Source organism: Rhinopithecus roxellana, chromosome 6, assembly GCF_007565055.1.
Source record: "Rhinopithecus roxellana isolate Shanxi Qingling chromosome 6, ASM756505v1, whole genome shotgun sequence".
In the NCBI taxonomy this organism is placed as follows: Eukaryota; Metazoa; Chordata; class Mammalia; order Primates; family Cercopithecidae; genus Rhinopithecus; species Rhinopithecus roxellana.
In genome coordinates this window covers 31,563,124-31,582,178 of record NC_044554.1, presented here as the reverse complement: position 1 = coordinate 31,582,178, position 19,055 = coordinate 31,563,124, and the positions used below count along the sequence as shown (strand labels likewise).

The 19,055-nt window shown below is 38.9% G+C and overlaps 1 protein-coding gene across 1 annotated transcript in view; it reads left to right on the top strand.

Moving 5' to 3' along the window:
- The window catches only part of CNTNAP2 (contactin associated protein like 2), a 1,672,147-nt gene that overhangs the window by 786,779 nt on the left and 866,313 nt on the right, over window positions 1-19,055 (top strand). Inside the window, 1 exon segment of the mRNA XM_030933000.1 lies at window positions 10,471-10,590. Within this exon segment, the coding sequence (XP_030788860.1) occupies window positions 10,471-10,590 (120 nt within the window).

Genomic DNA, 19,055 nt, shown 5'->3' with positions numbered 1-19,055 from the left:
AAGACTCTCACTTGTACTCATCGACGAGTGTTCTCTATTTCCTATCGGGATTAGCTATATTTAAATCTTCTTTTAAGTCTGACAGAAGAGCTCTGAAATCACCAATAATGTCTTCATTACTACACCGATACTTAAATAATGGACAAGAAATTATAAAGGCTTAGCAAAGACATTCAGATTATTATGGCTTTTTGAAATATGCACCATAAACTATTAAGATCTTAGAGTGCTTGGCCAAAGTAAAACTTGAATATCCCATCAAATACCTCATTTTGATGAGAAAATTTATACTCAGAAAATTTAAGTGGCAAATAATCCAAGTCATACAGACTGTAAGTTACAGAACCAAGGCACAAAAAGGAGTTCTGACTCTTGATCTAAAAGTCTTCCCACTGTGTCCCTCTATGGCCTTCAATTTTGGGCGGTGTATTTTGTTTGTTTTTTATTTGAGTTATATAAGAGTTTAAACACAATTCTTTCTACTATGGGAAACAGCTTATTTCATTTTCAAATTTTGAAGCTCACATTTTTTAATGGTTTATTTTTTCATTAAATTTGAAAGGCTTTATTTAACAATTAAAAATCAGTCCTATTGCCTCATCCATTGAATTAGATAAATTACAGTAAAACATTTTACAGCTGTAAATTAGTATAAAAACATAGCTATCTTTTTATTATTTGAATCATAGAATGACTTTACTTAAAATGACTAAAGTTTGCATTTAGAATGAACACTTTTTAATTTAAAAGTCTGATTTTTCATTTAACTGTGATTTGTTTAGCTAAAAACAAATGGAGAATTTGAATTTCTTTACTCCATTTTTCTTTCCTCAACACACACACACACATACACACACACAGATATAAATAAGAAAAATTTACACTTCCAAGAGTCATTTCCTTAGTGAATCACATCCCTCACTTTTTTCCACACTATCCTTCAATGATGAGAATGAAATTTGCCTTATTTCTCCATGGTATCAGTAGAAACAATTCAACACAATGTTTAAACAAGTGTAAGGACCCTGTAGTCAGAATTCCTGTGTTCAAATCCTGGCTCTGCCTTTTTCTAGGTGAGCAATCTTGGACAAGTTGACTATTAAATAATTGCTCTGAGCAGATGGCAGTGACAGAGCCCTGGGAGAATAACTCTCTCTCCAGGCCAGGAGAAGAAAAATGACAGTGCAAGACAGAGGATAGGACAGTCAAGAGGCAAAAAGAAACACAAACGTAAGGGCACAGAAATGAAGGAAGAATGTTTCCATGAGGAGTCAACCATCAATGACAATGTCTACTAAAGTCCTAGAGAATGAGAATGTAGTGAAAGCCCAGGATAGGTATCAATGACATTCTTGAAGGTGAGACAGCAGTGATAACATTCTGACTTGAGGGGCTAAGGTGTAAGTGGTTAAGAAGCAGGAGTTTCTCTAGACTGGACTGGGAAACAGGAATAGCATGTAGCACATGTCTACCTGCCCTTGAATCTAAGATCCAGGAGACCACTGCAGATGAATAGAGAAGATGTAGCCAGTGGAAAAAAGAGAGGAGGTAAATCTTGAAAACCATTAAATGATCTGAGGACATGGTTCTGGGGAGGAACTGTAAGGAAAAGTCTTTCTCTTGTCTTTCTTGCAACCTCCTATTCATCCTATAAGACTCAGCATAAAACCACTCACAAATAAAGTCTTTCCGAACTGTCCTAAATCAGCTTCTCCAATTTCTTTTTCTAAAGTCTCCGAGTACTTTGTTTTATAATCTTTTATAACATTTAACAAATTATATATAGTATTTTCTTAGTTAACATGCCTGCCTCATATATTACATAGCAAATTCCCCAGAGCTAGGGTTTATGACTTTTTTACTTTTTTCTTCCTAGGGCAGGGCATAGTGTTAGATACTACTACCACATTAGTGGGTGTTCATAAAATAATTAATTAGCAATAAGAAAGGGGCTGGGTGTGGTGGCTTGTGCCTGTAATCCCAGCACTCTGGGAGGCCAAGGTCAGGAGTTAAGAGACCAGCCTGGCCAACATGGTAAAACCCTGTCTCTACTAAAAATACAAAAATTAGCCAGGCTTGGTGCCGCATGCCTGTAATCCTAGCTACTGAGGCAGGAGGATCGCTTGAACCCGGGAGGCGGAGGTTTCAGTGAGCCAAGATTGTGTCATTGCACTCCAGCCTAGGTGATAAGCAAAACTCCATCTCAAAAAAAAAAAAAAAAAAAAAAGAAAGAAAGAAAGAAAGAAAAGGAAATGAGAGGGAGAAGGTTAGAGATGGGAATGGAGACTAAGACTAAGGAGATGGAGCAACATAAGCAACCTCTATAGGATCTGAGCAAGATGAACTGGATGCTAAGCCTCTTCTTGCAGACCCATTAAATTGAGGAAGCGTGAGTTTCTAGCATGCCTGTTGGATTTTGTAGGCTTTCTCTCCTTCTTAGAGTTTTCTATAACCTAATAGTAACTCTGAATAAAATACAAGTAGAGTTGTTTAGGTTTAGTCATAAAATACAGGAAAATTTGATATTCTGTGGAGTGCAGGTCATAGAATACCAAGAATGGACATTGAAGTCACCAAGAAATATAGCAGTCACAGTGATGTAGAGACAAAGAGTTCTGATTTTGTGACTGGCATTGCAATAGTATGGATTTTTTTTTTCTTTGAAACATTGCCTTGGAGCCAATGTATATTATAGAGGGATTTGGGAAGGATCAAATAAAAGACAAAAATGGGCTGGGTATGGGGAAGGGAGAGAATAGAAATGAAATAATAAATGTAGATATACTCTGGCTTTCAGAAACTTTCTGAAGGACTTATCAAGTAAAAGAACTACAAGCTGTTGTAATTTCAACAAGAAATTGAAACTTTGTCTTTTTTAAAAAATCCTAATTTGCTCCCTCCCCTTGAGACTTGGACAGGTGAACAAACTCATTGGGGGCTATAATGAATAACATCTCATACAGAAATTATATGCAGGGAAAGCTCATGACACAATCTTAGCATACAGAATATCTGTTTTTACATCCACACTCTCTCTACCATCTTCATTTGCTGTGTGCTGATAATGAGACAGTGGTCCCTAAGGGAAATAATGTAGTTTACTCAGGGCATTCATTCAAGCTCTAAAAAAAAAAACTCCAAACAGACAGAGAACATATGAGGTTAATATTCAAGTGTTAATGAGGACTTAGGTATTGCGAAGCTTATATTGTACTAATTAAAAATAATTGCATGGTCCTAGAATTAGAGAGCTTTCACTGAGGAGGGTCTCAAGGTCATTGCCGCCTCTCTGGATTTCCAACTTGGCTGTGCACAAACCTCGTGGTTACTTTAACAGGAATAATTAGGTTCTGGGCAAACACATTCCTCCAACCAAATTCACTAGAGTCTGTTTGAGATTTAAAAAAAATAATAATAAAGTCAGTTTCATGGTTTCTAATGAGAAATACCTCTTTCCAATATAGAAACTTATTTCTGAAAATCAGATTAGGATCAGAAGGTGGTTTCATGGTTAAAAAGGGAGCAGAACAAGGAGGGCCCCAGAGACCATCCTACACTGAACAATACCAACCCAGATAAGCCCTATATAAACTATATCACTGCTATGCCTACATTTTACATGACAAGGTTTCTTTATTCATTCAAGGGTAGAAATTCCCAGAAAAACTAATACCTCTTTTTAGCATCTTATAACCTGGTCCCTACAGCAAGTATGTATGGGTATGTAGTAAGCTTGTGATCGCCTCCAATATAAAAGAGCAGAAAGGTGAGGACATTCTTAAGCGATTGATTGATAAGAAAAATGTTATATTACAGCATTTGTTATCAAAATTAGATTTAAAATTATTTCATGCTTTTTCCCAGTTTCATATCAAATCATTAAAAGTGAATATTTTCCCTCTTCTGTACAATCAGGAAGACTGCTTATGATGTTCCAAAGATAACCTTTATGTATGTGCTCAGCTTTAACTTGTGAGTAAGTTTCTCACATGGGTTAATACTTGCCCACTTCTAGTGATCCTCATGCTTTCAAGGTCACAACAGGAAGGATGTATATTTCAAGTTTGTTTCTCTCAAAGCACCAGGAGTAGACAGGGATGGAAAGAGTCTTCCTCAGTTCATCAGCATCATGGAACTGTAGCTCTTCTCCTAGGGAATAGGACCTCCTTCATGTTTCTCCCCCAACCCTATCCATTCTTTAATTGATGCTTTATTTGCCAGCAATTCATGCCTATTACTTATTTTTACTCTTAAACCTTTTGCTTTTCTCTCTCTGCCAGTGTTTTGGCAATCCTGTATAGGCCTGCGGCCACGTCTGCATGTAAGCAGAGAACAGAGGCGTTAACAGAATTTCTCTCTCACATCCTCTGCTTGGGCCATGGTGTTTCATGTTCTACTGGTAGACATAACCTTCAAGGCTATGTGGACCTTTAAAGTCAGTATGAAAATTTGACTTCATTCTTCCATCTTTCTTTATTATTTTGCTTAACATACCTTGTGTTCATCCACAACACTGGAAGCACATTAGTTGCTTAATAAAAGTTATTCTTTAAATAGAGCCATTATTTTTATATAGTTGTGATATTATTTCCATACACTATTTATATAAAATCATATTATTTTATATAGTTTTTATATAGTTGTGATAAAAATAATGCTTCCCACCAGAGGTTCATGTCCTAATTCATGGAACCAGTGAATGTGTAACTTTATATGGCAAAGGGACTTTGTACTTGTTAAGAGCCTTGATTTGAGGAGATTATCCTGGATTATCTGGGTGACTTTGTGTAATGACAGAGCTCCTTAAAATAGTCAGAGAAAGAAATTATGAAAGCAGAGAGTTGGAATGATGTAGCACAAGGAATATTCCACATAATTCCTAGCTTTGAAGACGGGGGACTGGGACGATGAGCCCAGGAATGTGTGTGGCCTCTATACCCCGGAAAGGCAAGAATACAGATTCCCCGCTAGAATTTTCAGGAGAAATACAGTGCTACCAACACTTTGAATTTAGCCCAGTGAACCCCATTTCAAACTTCTAACCAGAACTGTATCATTATTATGAACAGTATCATCATCTCTAGAACTGTAAGATAAATTGGTGTTATTTTAAGTCACTAAGTGTCTGTCATTCGTTATAGCAGCAAGAGGAAACTCATACAATAGTACTTCATCATTTTCCTTGATAGGTAATATGCAGACAACATTCATTGTTTAATGAAAATGAATAAGATATTTAGGGGCCGGGCGCAGTGGCTCACACCTGTAATCCCAGCACTTTGGGAGGCCGAGGCAGATGGAAGTCAGGAGTTTGAGACCAGCTTGGCCAACGTGGTGAAACCCCATCTCTACTGAAAATACAAAAATTAACCAGACATGTTGGCAGGTGCCTGTAATCCCAGCTAATTGGGAAGCTGAGGCAGGAGAATCGCTGGAACCCAGGAGGCAGAGGTTGCAGTGAGCCAAGATTGCACCACTGCACTCCAGCCTGGGCAACAGAGCCAGACTCCATAGCAAAAAAAGAAAAAAAAAAGATATTTAGGACTTGTCACTGTCACTGTCTAAATTTCTGCATGCCATGAAATTCAATCTGATATTTATGTTCAGTAGTAATATTTCTGAATAGCTGAGATTTACTTATGAATATATAGCATGAGAACTTTTACTTGGGACTGGGAGTTGCAACAGAGAAAAATTACTTTACCAATAAATCAATAGACTTGATGAGTCTATTTATTTTGCCATCAACCCAATTACCTTTCTGTTCGTCAGCAGGCTACTGGCAAAACTCAATTATCGACGATGGCTCAGACCCTTCTCTTTCTTCAGTGGCTGCCTTAGCTCTTGTGTTCTGTCATCTCCTAGGGCTTACTGTGCAAAAATTGTGCAACCCAGCTAGGATTCCACTGGGAGCAGAGCTAACTGGCTGAGGCGTGCAGGGTAAATACTGTCATTAGCTCATTATCTGCATAAAAATTTAAATATACTCAATAACTTCTAGTTTTTGAAGTATCTGATTTTATTTAATCTTCACAATAACTTGGTGAAGAAGGTATTACTATTAGGTTGGTATGAAAGCATTTGCAGTTTTTGCCATTACTTTTAATGGCAAAGTCGCAATTACTTTTGCACCAACTTAATACCTCAATTTTACAGTTGAAAAAAACCACGTTAGGGAGAGTACCCAGGCAGTAAATGACAGAAAGGAGATATGAACTAAAATTTATTAATTCTTTATTCAGATGATAAAACTAATGTGATTTTGCTCTATCACACCTATTCTTGTCATTTTACTCCAGTGTCAAAATTCTAGACACATATTTTTAAATGTATTTTAAAGACAAAATAACATAACATATGCACATTGTAAAGTGATGTGGGAAATTTTAAAATCTATAAAAAGTTTTAAATCGCCCACAATATTACTGCTGAAAAATAACAACTCTTACTATTTTGATGTATTTATAAACATTTTTCTGTGTATTTATGTATTTCTTTTGACACAGTTTTGCATCCCATTCCATTTTATCATATTTCCATTGAAGTGAGTTGGCATTCTAACCTTATCATATATACAGTTTTACTGTATTGTCTTTCAGTAACCTACTTTCGCTGGATATTTAAATATAAATAAAAATTAGTCTACCTTGAATTTACCTTTTTTCAGGATGAAATCTATTTTTCTCCAAATGCAGTCAGAGGACAGTAGTGCCAGCATCATTTGGGAGCTTGTTATAACTGCAAATTCTCTACTGAGTCCAGGTCTTTGGGGTGAAATCCAGGAATTTCTGTTTTAACAAGCTCTCCCGGTGTTTCATACATGTAAAACTTTGGACTGAAGTGTTTGCTTTTCCGTATGTATTGATGAGGCAAAGCAACTTAGGCCTATTGCAGGCTAAAGGGAAGCACAATAATTGTTACACTTTGAAGAAAAACAGCTCCTTCCTTCCCCCTTCCTTCCTTCCTTCCTTCCTTCCTTCCTTCCTTCCTTCCTTCCTTCCTTCCTTCCTTCCTTCCCTCCCTCCCTCCCTCCCTCCCTCCCTCCCTCCCTTCCTTCCTTCCTCTGTCTCTCTCTCTCTTTTTTAGAGATGGAGTCTTACTCTGTCACCTAGGCTGGAGTGCAATGGCACAATCTTGTTTCACTGCATCCTCTGCCTCCCGGATTCAAGAGATTCTCCTGCCTCAGCCTCTTAAGTAGCTGGGACTACAGGTACCTGCCACCATGCCCAACTAATTTTTGTATTTTTAGAAGAGACCAGGTTTTACCATGTTGGCCAGGATGCTCTCGATTTCTTGACCTTCAGCCTGCATTGCCCTCCCAAAAGTGCTGGCATTACAGGCGTGATCCACCGTGCCCAGCCTAATATTTTTAAAAATGTATCTAGAGATGGGGTCTCACAATGTTGCCCAAGCTGGTCTCAAACTCTTGGCTTCAAGCAATCGTCTCACCTAAGTCTCCCAAAGTGTTGGGATTACAGGCATGAGCCACCTTGCCCAGCCTAATTGTTAACTCTGACTGAGAACTTTTGTAGATTGAGAAAGCAGCTGGAGTATATTGTAGACAAAGGCCACCCCAGAAAGGGTGAGTGTGAGGTAAGCAAGCTCCCGTGGCGAATTTGCCTGACCAGAGCACAGCGTTCAAGCTGGCAGGCAGCTGAAGCCGAGAAAGACCTGTTAGGACAACGAAAGTTCTTGTACACATAGATGAAGATCTGTGATATAATTTATAGATATTGAAGAAATATTACACATTATTTAACATAAAAGTGATGTTCCACAACTAGACCAACATTGGTTAAAAGCACACTTTAGTGAGAAGTAAAGAGATATTTGGGTAGAACAGCCAATTAATAAGGTGACTGTCGGAAACAAGATACCAGATGAAGGAAAATGATAAGGAGTTTTGGCAGAAGGAAAAGACAATGATTAATTACTAAATATTATAATGGAAAAGAAGGGGGATGGTTTCAATGGCAGATTGGCCAAAGGGACTAAGAGGAAAACTAGAATTTGAATCTGACATCCTGGTTTCTCTTGAGCTGTACATAACAATTTTGATAATCTGGAGAGAGGTATAAAAAATTAATAAAACAGTTTTTTGCAAAGATTGTGAGTTTAGGTTACTCTTAACCCCTCTTTATTCCTAACGACCTACATCCAGTTGGTTTCTATGTCTTGCAGATCTTAAAAAAAAAAAAAAAAAAAAAAAAAAAAATTGAGGCTGGACACAGTGGCCCAAGCCTATAATCCCAGCACTTTGGGAGGTCAAGGTGCGGATCACCTGAGGTCAGGAGTTCGAGACCAGCCTGACCAACATGGAGAAACCCAGTCTCTACTAAAAATACAAAATTAGCTGGGTACGGTGGCAGATGCCTGTAATCCCAGCTACTCGGGAGGCTGAGGCAGGAGAATCACTTGAATCTGAAAGGCAGAGGTTGTGGTGAGCCGAGATCGCGCCATTGAATTCCAGCCTGGGTGACAAGAACGAAACTGTCTCAAACAAACAAACAAACAAAACCTTTGAAACATTTGAATCAGTTCATCAGTTCTATTTACTCTCTTCTTTGTCATATTGCTTTAGTTTAAGTACTGGTAATCTTTCAACTGGCAACCTATAGTTGAAACAGCCTAAATATTCTTTCTACCTTTTGAATTACTTCCCTAAAACCTGTTGCTTTGCTACACAGAGTTTTCATTCTGTTTAAGTTGATACAAAACCTATACTGACTTATGCCATCTTCCTGCTAACAGTTTAAAAATACTTTTCCTCTGCTTTTTATTGTACTGTTTTACTTGCTATGACATTCTGAATTAGAGCAGCCATGTAGTTTATCATCTGAATGAGGCCCTTGGGACATTGAAAGTGGGCATATTAATAATTACACTGGGACAAAAGATGTCTGGGCTTTGCTTAGCTTTCTAGCCCCATCCTCTTCTAATAGCAGTTTACGAATGAGCAATACCAAAATAATTAGTGAACAAACACTGTTCCCTTCTATCTGTGTTGTTTACAGCTGTATCTGCAATGCCTAACACACTGCTCAATGCACCATAGCTCCTCAACAACTATGTGCAAAAGAGGAAATGAGGGAGGGAGGCATGGAAGGAGAAATTAATAGATCAAAGAATTTTAGAAAGCTTGAATCTAGTACTCTGTTGTTGAAATGACATAGAGTTGAAAGTCTAATATCCTTGGAGAGAGGAAGCCATGGAAAGCCAAAAGAGACACAGAGAACTTGGTGTAGAGGAAGGTTAAAAAAGGGAAGTCCCAGAATCAGACCACCCATGAAACTGACTTTCTGATCTCAACCAGGCTCTAGTGAATTTGGCTGGAGAAACAAGTTTTTCCAGAGCCTAATTATTCCTGTTAGAGTAACTACCGAGGTTTGTGCACAGCCAGGCTAGAAATCCAGAGAGATGGCAATGACCTTGAGACCCTCCTCAGTGCAAGTTCTCTAATTCTAGGACCATGCAATTATTTGTAATTAGTGCAATATAAGCTTTACAATGTCTTGTAATTTATTTTGTACTGTTTTGTAATTTAACACACAGCAACCCCAAAGAGTGGAATTCAAGTGAAACTTACCCAAGACTTCCCTGCTTTTGTATCAGGTAGACATATTTTTACCAAAAATGTATCTTAGTTTTGTGAAAAGAACTTTCAATTCTTCATTAACTTCTGGGTGGAGCTGTTTACAAAAAGTTTTCTCGGTAGCATGTTAGATGTTCTAACTACAAAGGCGATGTGTAAACGTCCGTTTTGTACTTCTGAAAACAGGTGCAGTCTCAGTGAGAAAAAGAAAATTTGTCATGAGCACTGGAATAAAAAGGGAAGTAATGAATAAAAACATAATTTAATTACATGAATGTCAGCTTTCTACACAAACTAGATTTGATGTAATTAAAGCACCTGGAACAAATAAAATGAATCAATGAAATCTCTCACCTTTTTTTTTGAGATAAAGTAAGATTCAAAATTACATAATATTTATGGACAACTTGTACTAACTATGCAAAAAATAAGTGTGCGTGTGAGCGTACGTGTGTGTGTGCACAAGAGAGGCAGAGAGAGTGAAGGATAATTTTTTCTGGCCTCTGAGTTGATAACCAACAAAGCAGCCAACATAAATTTTTTATAGTAAGGGGATAATATCTATAAATAAGTATAAATTAAATATTGTTTTCAATGATCATGAGCCCCAGTAAAATAAACATTACATTTGTTTCATGATTGATTGTTTTAGTATTTTCCCCAGCATACAGTCATACCAGGAGCCTGATATCTTTGTTAGGTCAGGAATGCTTATAGAGAAAGAAACAAATTATGAATTTAAATTTAGAGGCATGTTCATTCCAGGAAGAACTACTCCAAACTAGTGGTTTGCTAGCATTGCCTGTGCCACTGTGGCATTTATCTGGGGAGCCATTTGTTCTGTGCTGTGCTCATGTAGGATATTTTGTTTGTTCTAGCTATCTACGAGCCTTCCTGTGAAGCATACAAACACCTAGGCCAGACGTCAAATTACTACTGGATAGATCCTGATGGCAGTGGACCTCTGGGGCCTCTGAAAGTTTACTGCAACATGACAGGTAACTGTGTCATATCTATGTTTTATGACAGTGCTTTTCTATATGTTGTGAATAAGCAGTTCCACCAGTGGTTTGTTTCTTGGGTGCTGTGTTTTTTTTTTTTTTTTTTTTTTTTTGAGGCGGAGTCTCGCTCTGTCGCCCGGACTGGAGGGCAGTGGCCAGATCTCAACTCACTGCAAGCTCCGCCTCCCGGGTTTACGCCATTATCCTGCCTCAGCCTCCCGAGTAGCTGGGACCACAGGCGCCCACCACCTCGCCCGGCTAGTTTTTGTATTTTTAGTAGAGACGGGGTTTCACCGTGTTAGCCAGGATGGTCTCGATCTCCTGACCTCGTGATCCGCCCGTCTCGGCCTCCCAAAGTGCTGGGATTACAGGCTTGAGCCACCGCGCCCGGCCAAGGGTGCTGTGTTTTTATGACAGCATCTAATCAACAAAATATTGCTGGATTTCTTAGATAAGATGATGAAATGTATTATTAATGCAATAAAACATTTTGACACTGTGCTTTTCAAAAAGTTTACCTTTGATGTGAACAATTAAGAATCTGTTTTTTTTTTTTTTTTTTTTTTTTTTTTTTTTTTTTTTTTTTTTAATCAGCATGTAGGGGGAAAAACCAGAAAGAGAAATTGCAAAGTTAAGCCCAAAGAAAGAATTAGTAACCTAGACTAGGGAAATTTAGTATCACTGCTCCAATATCCTCACTGCGCATTCTAGAGGAAGCTTTTAGATCATGCCAGACCTTCCTCAATTCTCCATAATTATAGAGGAAATCTTTCTAAGTACTGAAATCCCATTCTGATAATAGCAAAAATTACCTGAAGCTTTTACGAAACATATTTGGGCCTTTCTTCTTGGGAAGAGGACCTAGTTTTTCTCCACTACCATGTGAAATGAGATTATGGGTTCTTGTCAACTGCCACAACAACGTGTAAAATGTGCAGATCTCTAAGATAAGAACGGATTTTCCATCAGACACTTGGCAACATCTTACACTTCAAAAATCCCGAGGAAGGTGTGAGGTATGCATTGTTTACTGGCTCCAGCAAAAGACCAGCATTTGATGTGAACTCCTGGGTATAAGATGATAAGGGTAATGAAAATAAGATGCTACTGATGGTAATTACTGAGTGTGACTGTTTACCATCTGTCAAGTACCGTGACAAATCCTTTAGACAGACAGACACTTGAGTTTACATCCTGGCTTCATTAGTCACCACATGTGTAATATTGGGCACTTTAGTAACTTTGCTAAATTCAATAAGCCTCAGAATCTTTATCTGTAAATGAACTAATGAGAATACCCACCTCATAGCATTATTGTATGAATACAATAAGACAATCTGCATATGGTTCTAAGCTTATTGTCTAACACATGGCAAACCTTCAATAAAAGTTATTGGATGAAGAAATGTAAAGGCTTTGGGAGTTAAATAACTTGCCCCTATTAGGCCGGGTATGGTGGCTCACGCCTGTAATCCCAGCACCTTGGGAGGCTGAGGTGGGCAGATCACGAGGTCAAGAGATTGAGACCATTCTGGCCAACGTGATGAAACCTATCTCTACTAAAAATCCAAAAATTAGCTGGGCTTGGTGGCACACACACGTAGTCCCAGCTACTCGGGAGACTGAGGCAGGAGAATCGCTTGATCCCTGGAGGCAGAGGTGGTAGTGAGCCAAGATCATGCCACTGCCCTCCAGCCTGGTGACAGAGCAAGACTCCATCTCAATAAATAAATAAATAAATAAATAAATCTTGCCCATATTATTCAGGCAAGATTCAAATTGAATTATTTGCAGCCCATGGATCTTACTTCTGGCTATAGTTCAGAACCATTTATAGAGTTTTATCTTGTTTTTGGTTTTGTTTTCTATACAAACTTCTTGGCACTATCCCTGCAGACTCTGATTCATTATGTCTGAAGTGGAAATCAGATTGTGCAACTAGAACAGAAAACCAGGAATGGCACTCTAGGCAAGCAGATACCAGCAGGGAACTCTCAGCAGTATCGGGAAGCCATGGTATAGTATAGATGGTATAGAATGGAAGGGAAAATGGTGAGGACAACAGTGTAGTATGGAAGACATGTGGAGAAGACAATAAATGGGAGCTGACCAGTCTGGGCAACATAGTGAGACCACATCTCTATTTAGAAAAAGTCCCAGCTCCTTGGGAGGTTCAGGTGGAAGGATCCCTTGAGCCCCGGAGGTTCGAGGCTGCAGTGAGTCGTGAGCATACCACTGTACTCCCGTCTAAATTTCTAAATTTCCCTAAATTTCTAATTTTCCCTAAATTCTGATTTTCCTTAGATTTCTAAATTTCCCTGTATTTCTAAATTTCCTCTAGAAATTTGGAAGATGCTAGCTCTCAGTTTAATTTCTTTTCTATTTTGAAAAAGAACTTTAATCAGGCCTCAGAGAAGGAACACACTTGCCAGAGAGATTAATCTAAGAGTTCACTGACAGCTGGACTTGTCAGTGCACTCGAATTCTTTTTTGTATACCTTCATTTTTATCTTATTAGCACTAAAATAGTAACCTATGATGACTTGACTTAATTTATAAGAATCTTGATTCTGGTTTCTCCTAATATATGAACATATATAATACAATTAAAGTCTGTTCTTAACCTCAAGGAACATCAGGGTATCCTGGGTTGGACTGGACAATTAAGAATTTATTTTAGTTATTTTCTTAAATTCATCTCAAAGGAAAATTAGAAAAAGAAAACAAAACTGTAATATACACAATTCTCATATCAAGGACACACACAACACACAGGACTAGTCTACTCTCAGGAGAGCTTCTCCTGTGCATTGAATCCTTTGCTCAGAAACATATGTCTTATCTTCGTCAATATCTCCCTTAAACAGCATGGCTGCAATTTAACTCAGCACTTCAGATGCCAGCTGAGCTGTAAGGAGCAGGTACAACTTTTTGCAAATAGAATATTTTTCTTCTATTCGTTCAAGATAGTTATGACCATCAGTGTGTTCAAGGACCCTTGAAGAATCTTCCCTTACAGGCCAACAGGCACCTTTCAGTTCTTTGCCACTGACCAACCCTTCCTTTTCCTGGAAAGAATGTGGATTTAACATCATTAGGAGAGCACGATACCACAAAGCTTGGCTTGGGCTATTCCATTTCCAAGAGATACATGTTAAAGAAGAGGAGGGAGTGACAGCATGAGGTAGTCTATAAAGTCTTGGTATACAACTCTATGTCGTGAAAAATTATAAATGCTCCCCTAAACCTGAAGTATAGAAGGAGGCAAGCACTCAAAAAGGTGAAGAAGAGAAATTAGCCCTATAAATCAATCCCCCAGGGTACAAGAGAGATTGGCTCATTCCAAAGAACTGAAATCCCAGTCGTTAGAACATAGTGAGCCTTAGAGAGGGACTCAAAATAAAGCAGGGGAAAGGTGGGTGGGGGCAGGCCAGAGCAGACCAGCTGTAAGAAATGTAGGGCAGGAAAAAATTTGCACTTTTTTTTAAATTTATTTTTCAATTGCAGTGGGTGGTCATCTATGGAAAGATTTTAAGCAAGATAATAAGATCTTAATTGCATTCATACATCTACCACTTGGGCTACTATAAGAGACAGCATGAAAACATTGGGACCAGCACTGATGCTGTTGTGAAAGTTCAATGAAGAGATGATGCTGCCTTGAACTAGGGTAGTGATGGTTTAAAGTGATGAGAAATTGATACATTTTGAGATCTGTTTTGAAGGTAGAATTGACAGGATTGGTAAAAGTTTGGATGAGAATGTTTAAAGAGAGACAGTTATCAATACTAACTTCTCAACATATGGACTGAGTAACTGGATGAATTATAGTGCTATTTAGGAGAAGTGGACAATTAAGGGTAAAACAGTTTTAACGGAAGCTCAAGAACTTACTTTTGACCTAATTAAATGTGAAGTGCCATGTGCCATCTAAACTGAGATGCAAATTTTGCAGTTGGATAAGCCCCCAAAGCCTGATTGGGTTAGAGATATAAATGTGCCAATTATTAGCATATTAATATATGAGAATTGATAATATCATTTGGGGATTGATGTAACAGAGAAACAGCATCTCAGGAATGAGCTCTTTTTTTATTATTTATTTTTATTATACTTTAAGTTCTAGGGTACATGTGCATAACGTGCAGGTTTGTTACATATGTATATTTGTGCCATTTTGGTGTGCTGCACCCATCAACTCGTCAGCACCCATCAATTCATCATTTATATCATGTATAACTCCCCGATGCAATCCCTCCCCCCTCCCCCCTCCCCATGATATGCCCCAGTGTGTGATGTTCCCCCTCCGGAGTCCAAGTGATCTCATTGTTCAGTTCCCACCTATGAGTGAGAACATGCAGTGTTTGGTTTTCTCTTCTTGTGATAGTTTGCTAAGAATGATGGTTTCCAGCTGCATCCATGTCCCTACAAAGGACACAAACTCATCCTTTTTTATGGCTGCATAGTATTCCATGGTGTATATGTGCCACATTTTCTTAATCCAGTCTGTCACAGATGGACATTTGGGCTGATTCCAAGTCTTTACTATTGTGAATAGTGCTGCAATAAACATACGTGTACATGTGTCTTTGTAGTAGAATAATAGAAATTCAATAGGCAGGACACAGTGGCTCACGCATGTAATCCCAGCACTTTGGGAGGCCAAGGCGGGTGGATCACTTGAGCCCAGGAGTTCAAGACCAGCCTTGGCAACATGGCAAGACCCTATTTCTACCAAAAAAAAAAAAAAAGCAAAAACAAAAACTAGCTGGGCATGGTGGTGCAAACCTGTGGTCCCAGCTACTTAGGAGGCTGAGGTGGAAGGATCACTTGAGCCTAGGAGGTCAAGGCTGCAATGAGCCATCATCACACCACTGGATTCCAGCCCGAGTGCCAGAAACCCTGTCAGGAAGGAGGAGGAGGAGGAGGAGGAGGAGGAGTGGGAGGGGGAGGGGAAAGGAAGGGCAAGGCGGGGGGCAAGATGAGGAATTAGTCCATTCTCATGATGCTATAAAGAACTTCCCTGAGTCTGTTCTTACACTGCTATGAAGAACTTCTCTGAGATTGAGTAATTTATAAAGGAAAGCAGTTTAATTGACTCACAGTTGCTCATGACTGGGGAAACGTCAGGAAATTTACAATCATGGCAGAAGGGGAAGCAGACACCCTTCTTCACACGGCAGCAGGGGACAGCATGTGAAGACAGAATTATCAAACACTTAAAAACCATTGGATCTCATGAGAACTCACTCACTAACATGAGAAGTGCTTGGAGAAAACTGTCCCCATAATCCAATCACCTCTCACCAGGTCCTTCCCTCAACACGTGGGGATTGTGTGGATTACAATTCAAGAGGAGATTTGGACAGGGACACAGAGCCAAACCATGTTACTCAATACTTCAACAGAGAGACATTAGGGTTCTAGTGTTAAAATATTTAATAAGTGTTAGGAAAAATATACATAATTGAGGGTAAGTAGAGAAAAAGTTCTCACTGAGAGCATTTGTGGGGCAAATAGATCATCTGTGTGGAAGTTAAAATGACTGCTTAGATCCTATAGAATGACAAAAAGACTTGGAGAATGAAAAGCAACTTGGCATCCATGCACACATATATAATGGATGTGGTGGTGCCACAGAAGTATGGCAAATAACAGCCACTAGAATGCAGGGAACGTGGTATGGCCAGGAATGATGAACCTTCTATGGATGCTGCATAGACAGTATAGGAGAACCATGGCTTGAGCTACATCCTAGGCAATTAAGGGATGTTCTAAGTGACAGAGCCTTTCCAGCACTGCATAGGACACCAGCAAAATCTTCCACAAAACGGCTGACTCATGAGCTGAGTCTTGAAGAACAAGTGGGTGTTATGAGGCTGGGAAATCACGAGAAGGAAAAATAGGTCAACTTATAAAATGCTTTGTGTAGGATGCAGAGCAGTTGAAACTTTGTCCTGAGGTGAGAGCAAGCGATGGATGGTTTCAAGCAAAAGAGTAATTTAATCAGGCATTGTATATTAAAAACATCACTTTGGCTGCTGTGAAAAATATTCTCCAAAAAGACCCAGAGATAAGACAGGGAAACAGGTCCGAAAGCCCCCATAGTAATGCAGGAGTTGAAAATGGAAACTTAAAGTAAGAAGGGATTGATTTGATAAGTATTTAAGAAGATGAGTTGGCCAGACTGTTCCTTATGAGATAGAGAAAGTTGAAAATGATAACCCCATGACATGGAACACAGAGAAGCAGAGGAAAACTAGGAAAAGGGTAAGATTCTATGTCACTTTGGGTCCCTGCAATTCAACGGGGTAAAGTTGTCCTATAGGCAGATGCTACACAAAGTCACTGTAGGACCTTGAACACATTTAAAAAAAAAAAAAATTGTGGCTGGGCACGGTGACTCATGCCTGTAATCTCAGCACTTTGGGAGGCCAAGATGGGTGGATCACCTGAGGTCAGGAGTTCAAGACCAGCCTGACCAACACGGCGAAACCCCATCTCTTCTAAAAATACGAAAATTAGCTGACTGTGGTGGCGCACACCTGTAGTCCCAGCTACACAGGGGGCTGAGACAGGAGAGTCACTTGAACCTGGGGGGCAGAGGTTGCAGTGAGCCAAGATTGTACCACTGCACTGAGGCCTGGGCAACAGAGCAAGACTCTATCTCAAAAAATAAATAAATAAATATAAAATAAAAAAACCTTGTCTCAGTTTTCTTGTAAATAAAGTGCAGGAATTGGAATAAGTTGACTTCTACACTGCCTTTCGTTCAAAAAAAAAAAAGGAAAATATTTATCTTGTTACCATGTGACATGAAAAAAATCACTGCTTGTAGTCAAATAATTTAGACAGAAACCTCTTATCTCAAACAAGCTTGAATTTACTATTTCTTGGCTAAGTTTGACATAAATTGACTCTTTATTTTTTATCATAAGGCAGTAGTTCTACTATGTAATTCTTCTGACTGTCTGCAGCTCAGAGCTACATCTCTCAGAAATTTGGAAATTAGGGGGTGTCCTAAATTATAGAGCATTTCGAGTGCTGCACAGTTGATGACATTGAGAAGAGAAGATTTTTCACTGAGTCCTTTGTAGAAAAATATCCTGTGAAAGCCAAAGCCTGGTTTCTTTTTTTAGATCTTAGGGCACATGAAAAAATGTGATCATTGTTAGCCTTGCCTTCCTTCTCAATTTTTATGCTCCCTCTGAAAATTTGGTGTTAAAACTTTGTGAATATAAACAATCTTGTATTTTCAGTATCAACCTCTTTTAATTGTATATTTTTTCTAACATTTCAGCTTTTCATTTCCATTTTCTTTAGGTGTTACCAGCATCCTCTCCCTAGAAACCCTGAACCTTTGTATTTAAAGCTTCATTTAGTTCTTTCTTCTAGATGATTAATAGTAACAACAGTAAATAATGCTAGATCCAGTCACTATCCTTGGAACTTTACTATCTATCCTTAAACCTAAGACAATATTTTTCTTCATCCTCTATCCTCTAATTCATTTTCTCTGTAAATCTCTTTGCATTCATTTTTTTCTTAATTTAAGTAAGCATCTGTGCTCTAGTGCGTGAAGTTTCAAGTCCAAATAAAGTACTCCTCTTCCATTCTTCCTAGCCCTGATTTTGTAGTTTTATCAAAAAGCCATTAAGCTTGTTTACATAATTTGTGCTTTATAAAGCCCCAGGATTTAACTGATCAAATTCTATTATCCTCTATAATAGTAAAAGCTGTTCATGTCTTTTTAATCTAATATTTATAGAGAGCTTGTAATGGAAGTTTCTAAGCCTTTGCCCTCGGTATTAGTATTGTATTTAGTATTAGGCTTCTCACAAGTTTTACAAGTACAGTGTGGGCAGGAGAAAATGGGTCACTGAGGTGGTGGACTTGGGCTCCAGTGGAAAGTATCATAAACCCACCCACTTCCACCTCCCCGTGTCCACAAAGCAAAACAGTTTCTATCCTATAGTACAGTCATGCACCGCCTAACATTTCAGTCAACAATAGACTACATCTAGAATGGTGGTCCTGTAAGATTACAGGCCAGGCGCAGTGGCTCATGCCTGTAATCCCAGCACTTTGGGAGGCCGAGGCGAGCGGATCATGAGGTGCGGAGATAGAGACCATCCTGGCTAACACAGTGAAACCCCGTTTCTACTAAATACACAAAAAATTAGCCGGGCGTGGCAGCGGGCGCCTGTAGTCCCAGCTACACGGGAGGCTGAGGCAGGAGAATGGCCTGAACCCAGGAGGAGGAGCTTGCAGTGAGCCGAGATCGCGCCACTGCACTCCAGCCTGGGCACAGAGAGAGAATCCGTCTCAAAAAAAAAAAAAAAAAGAAAAGAAAAGAAAAGAACTATTTATGGTAGAAGGAAATCTGGTAAACTGAGGATAATAAAGAGGGAAGAAAAAAAGATTATAATGGTGTATGTTTACTGTACCTTTTCTATGTGTAG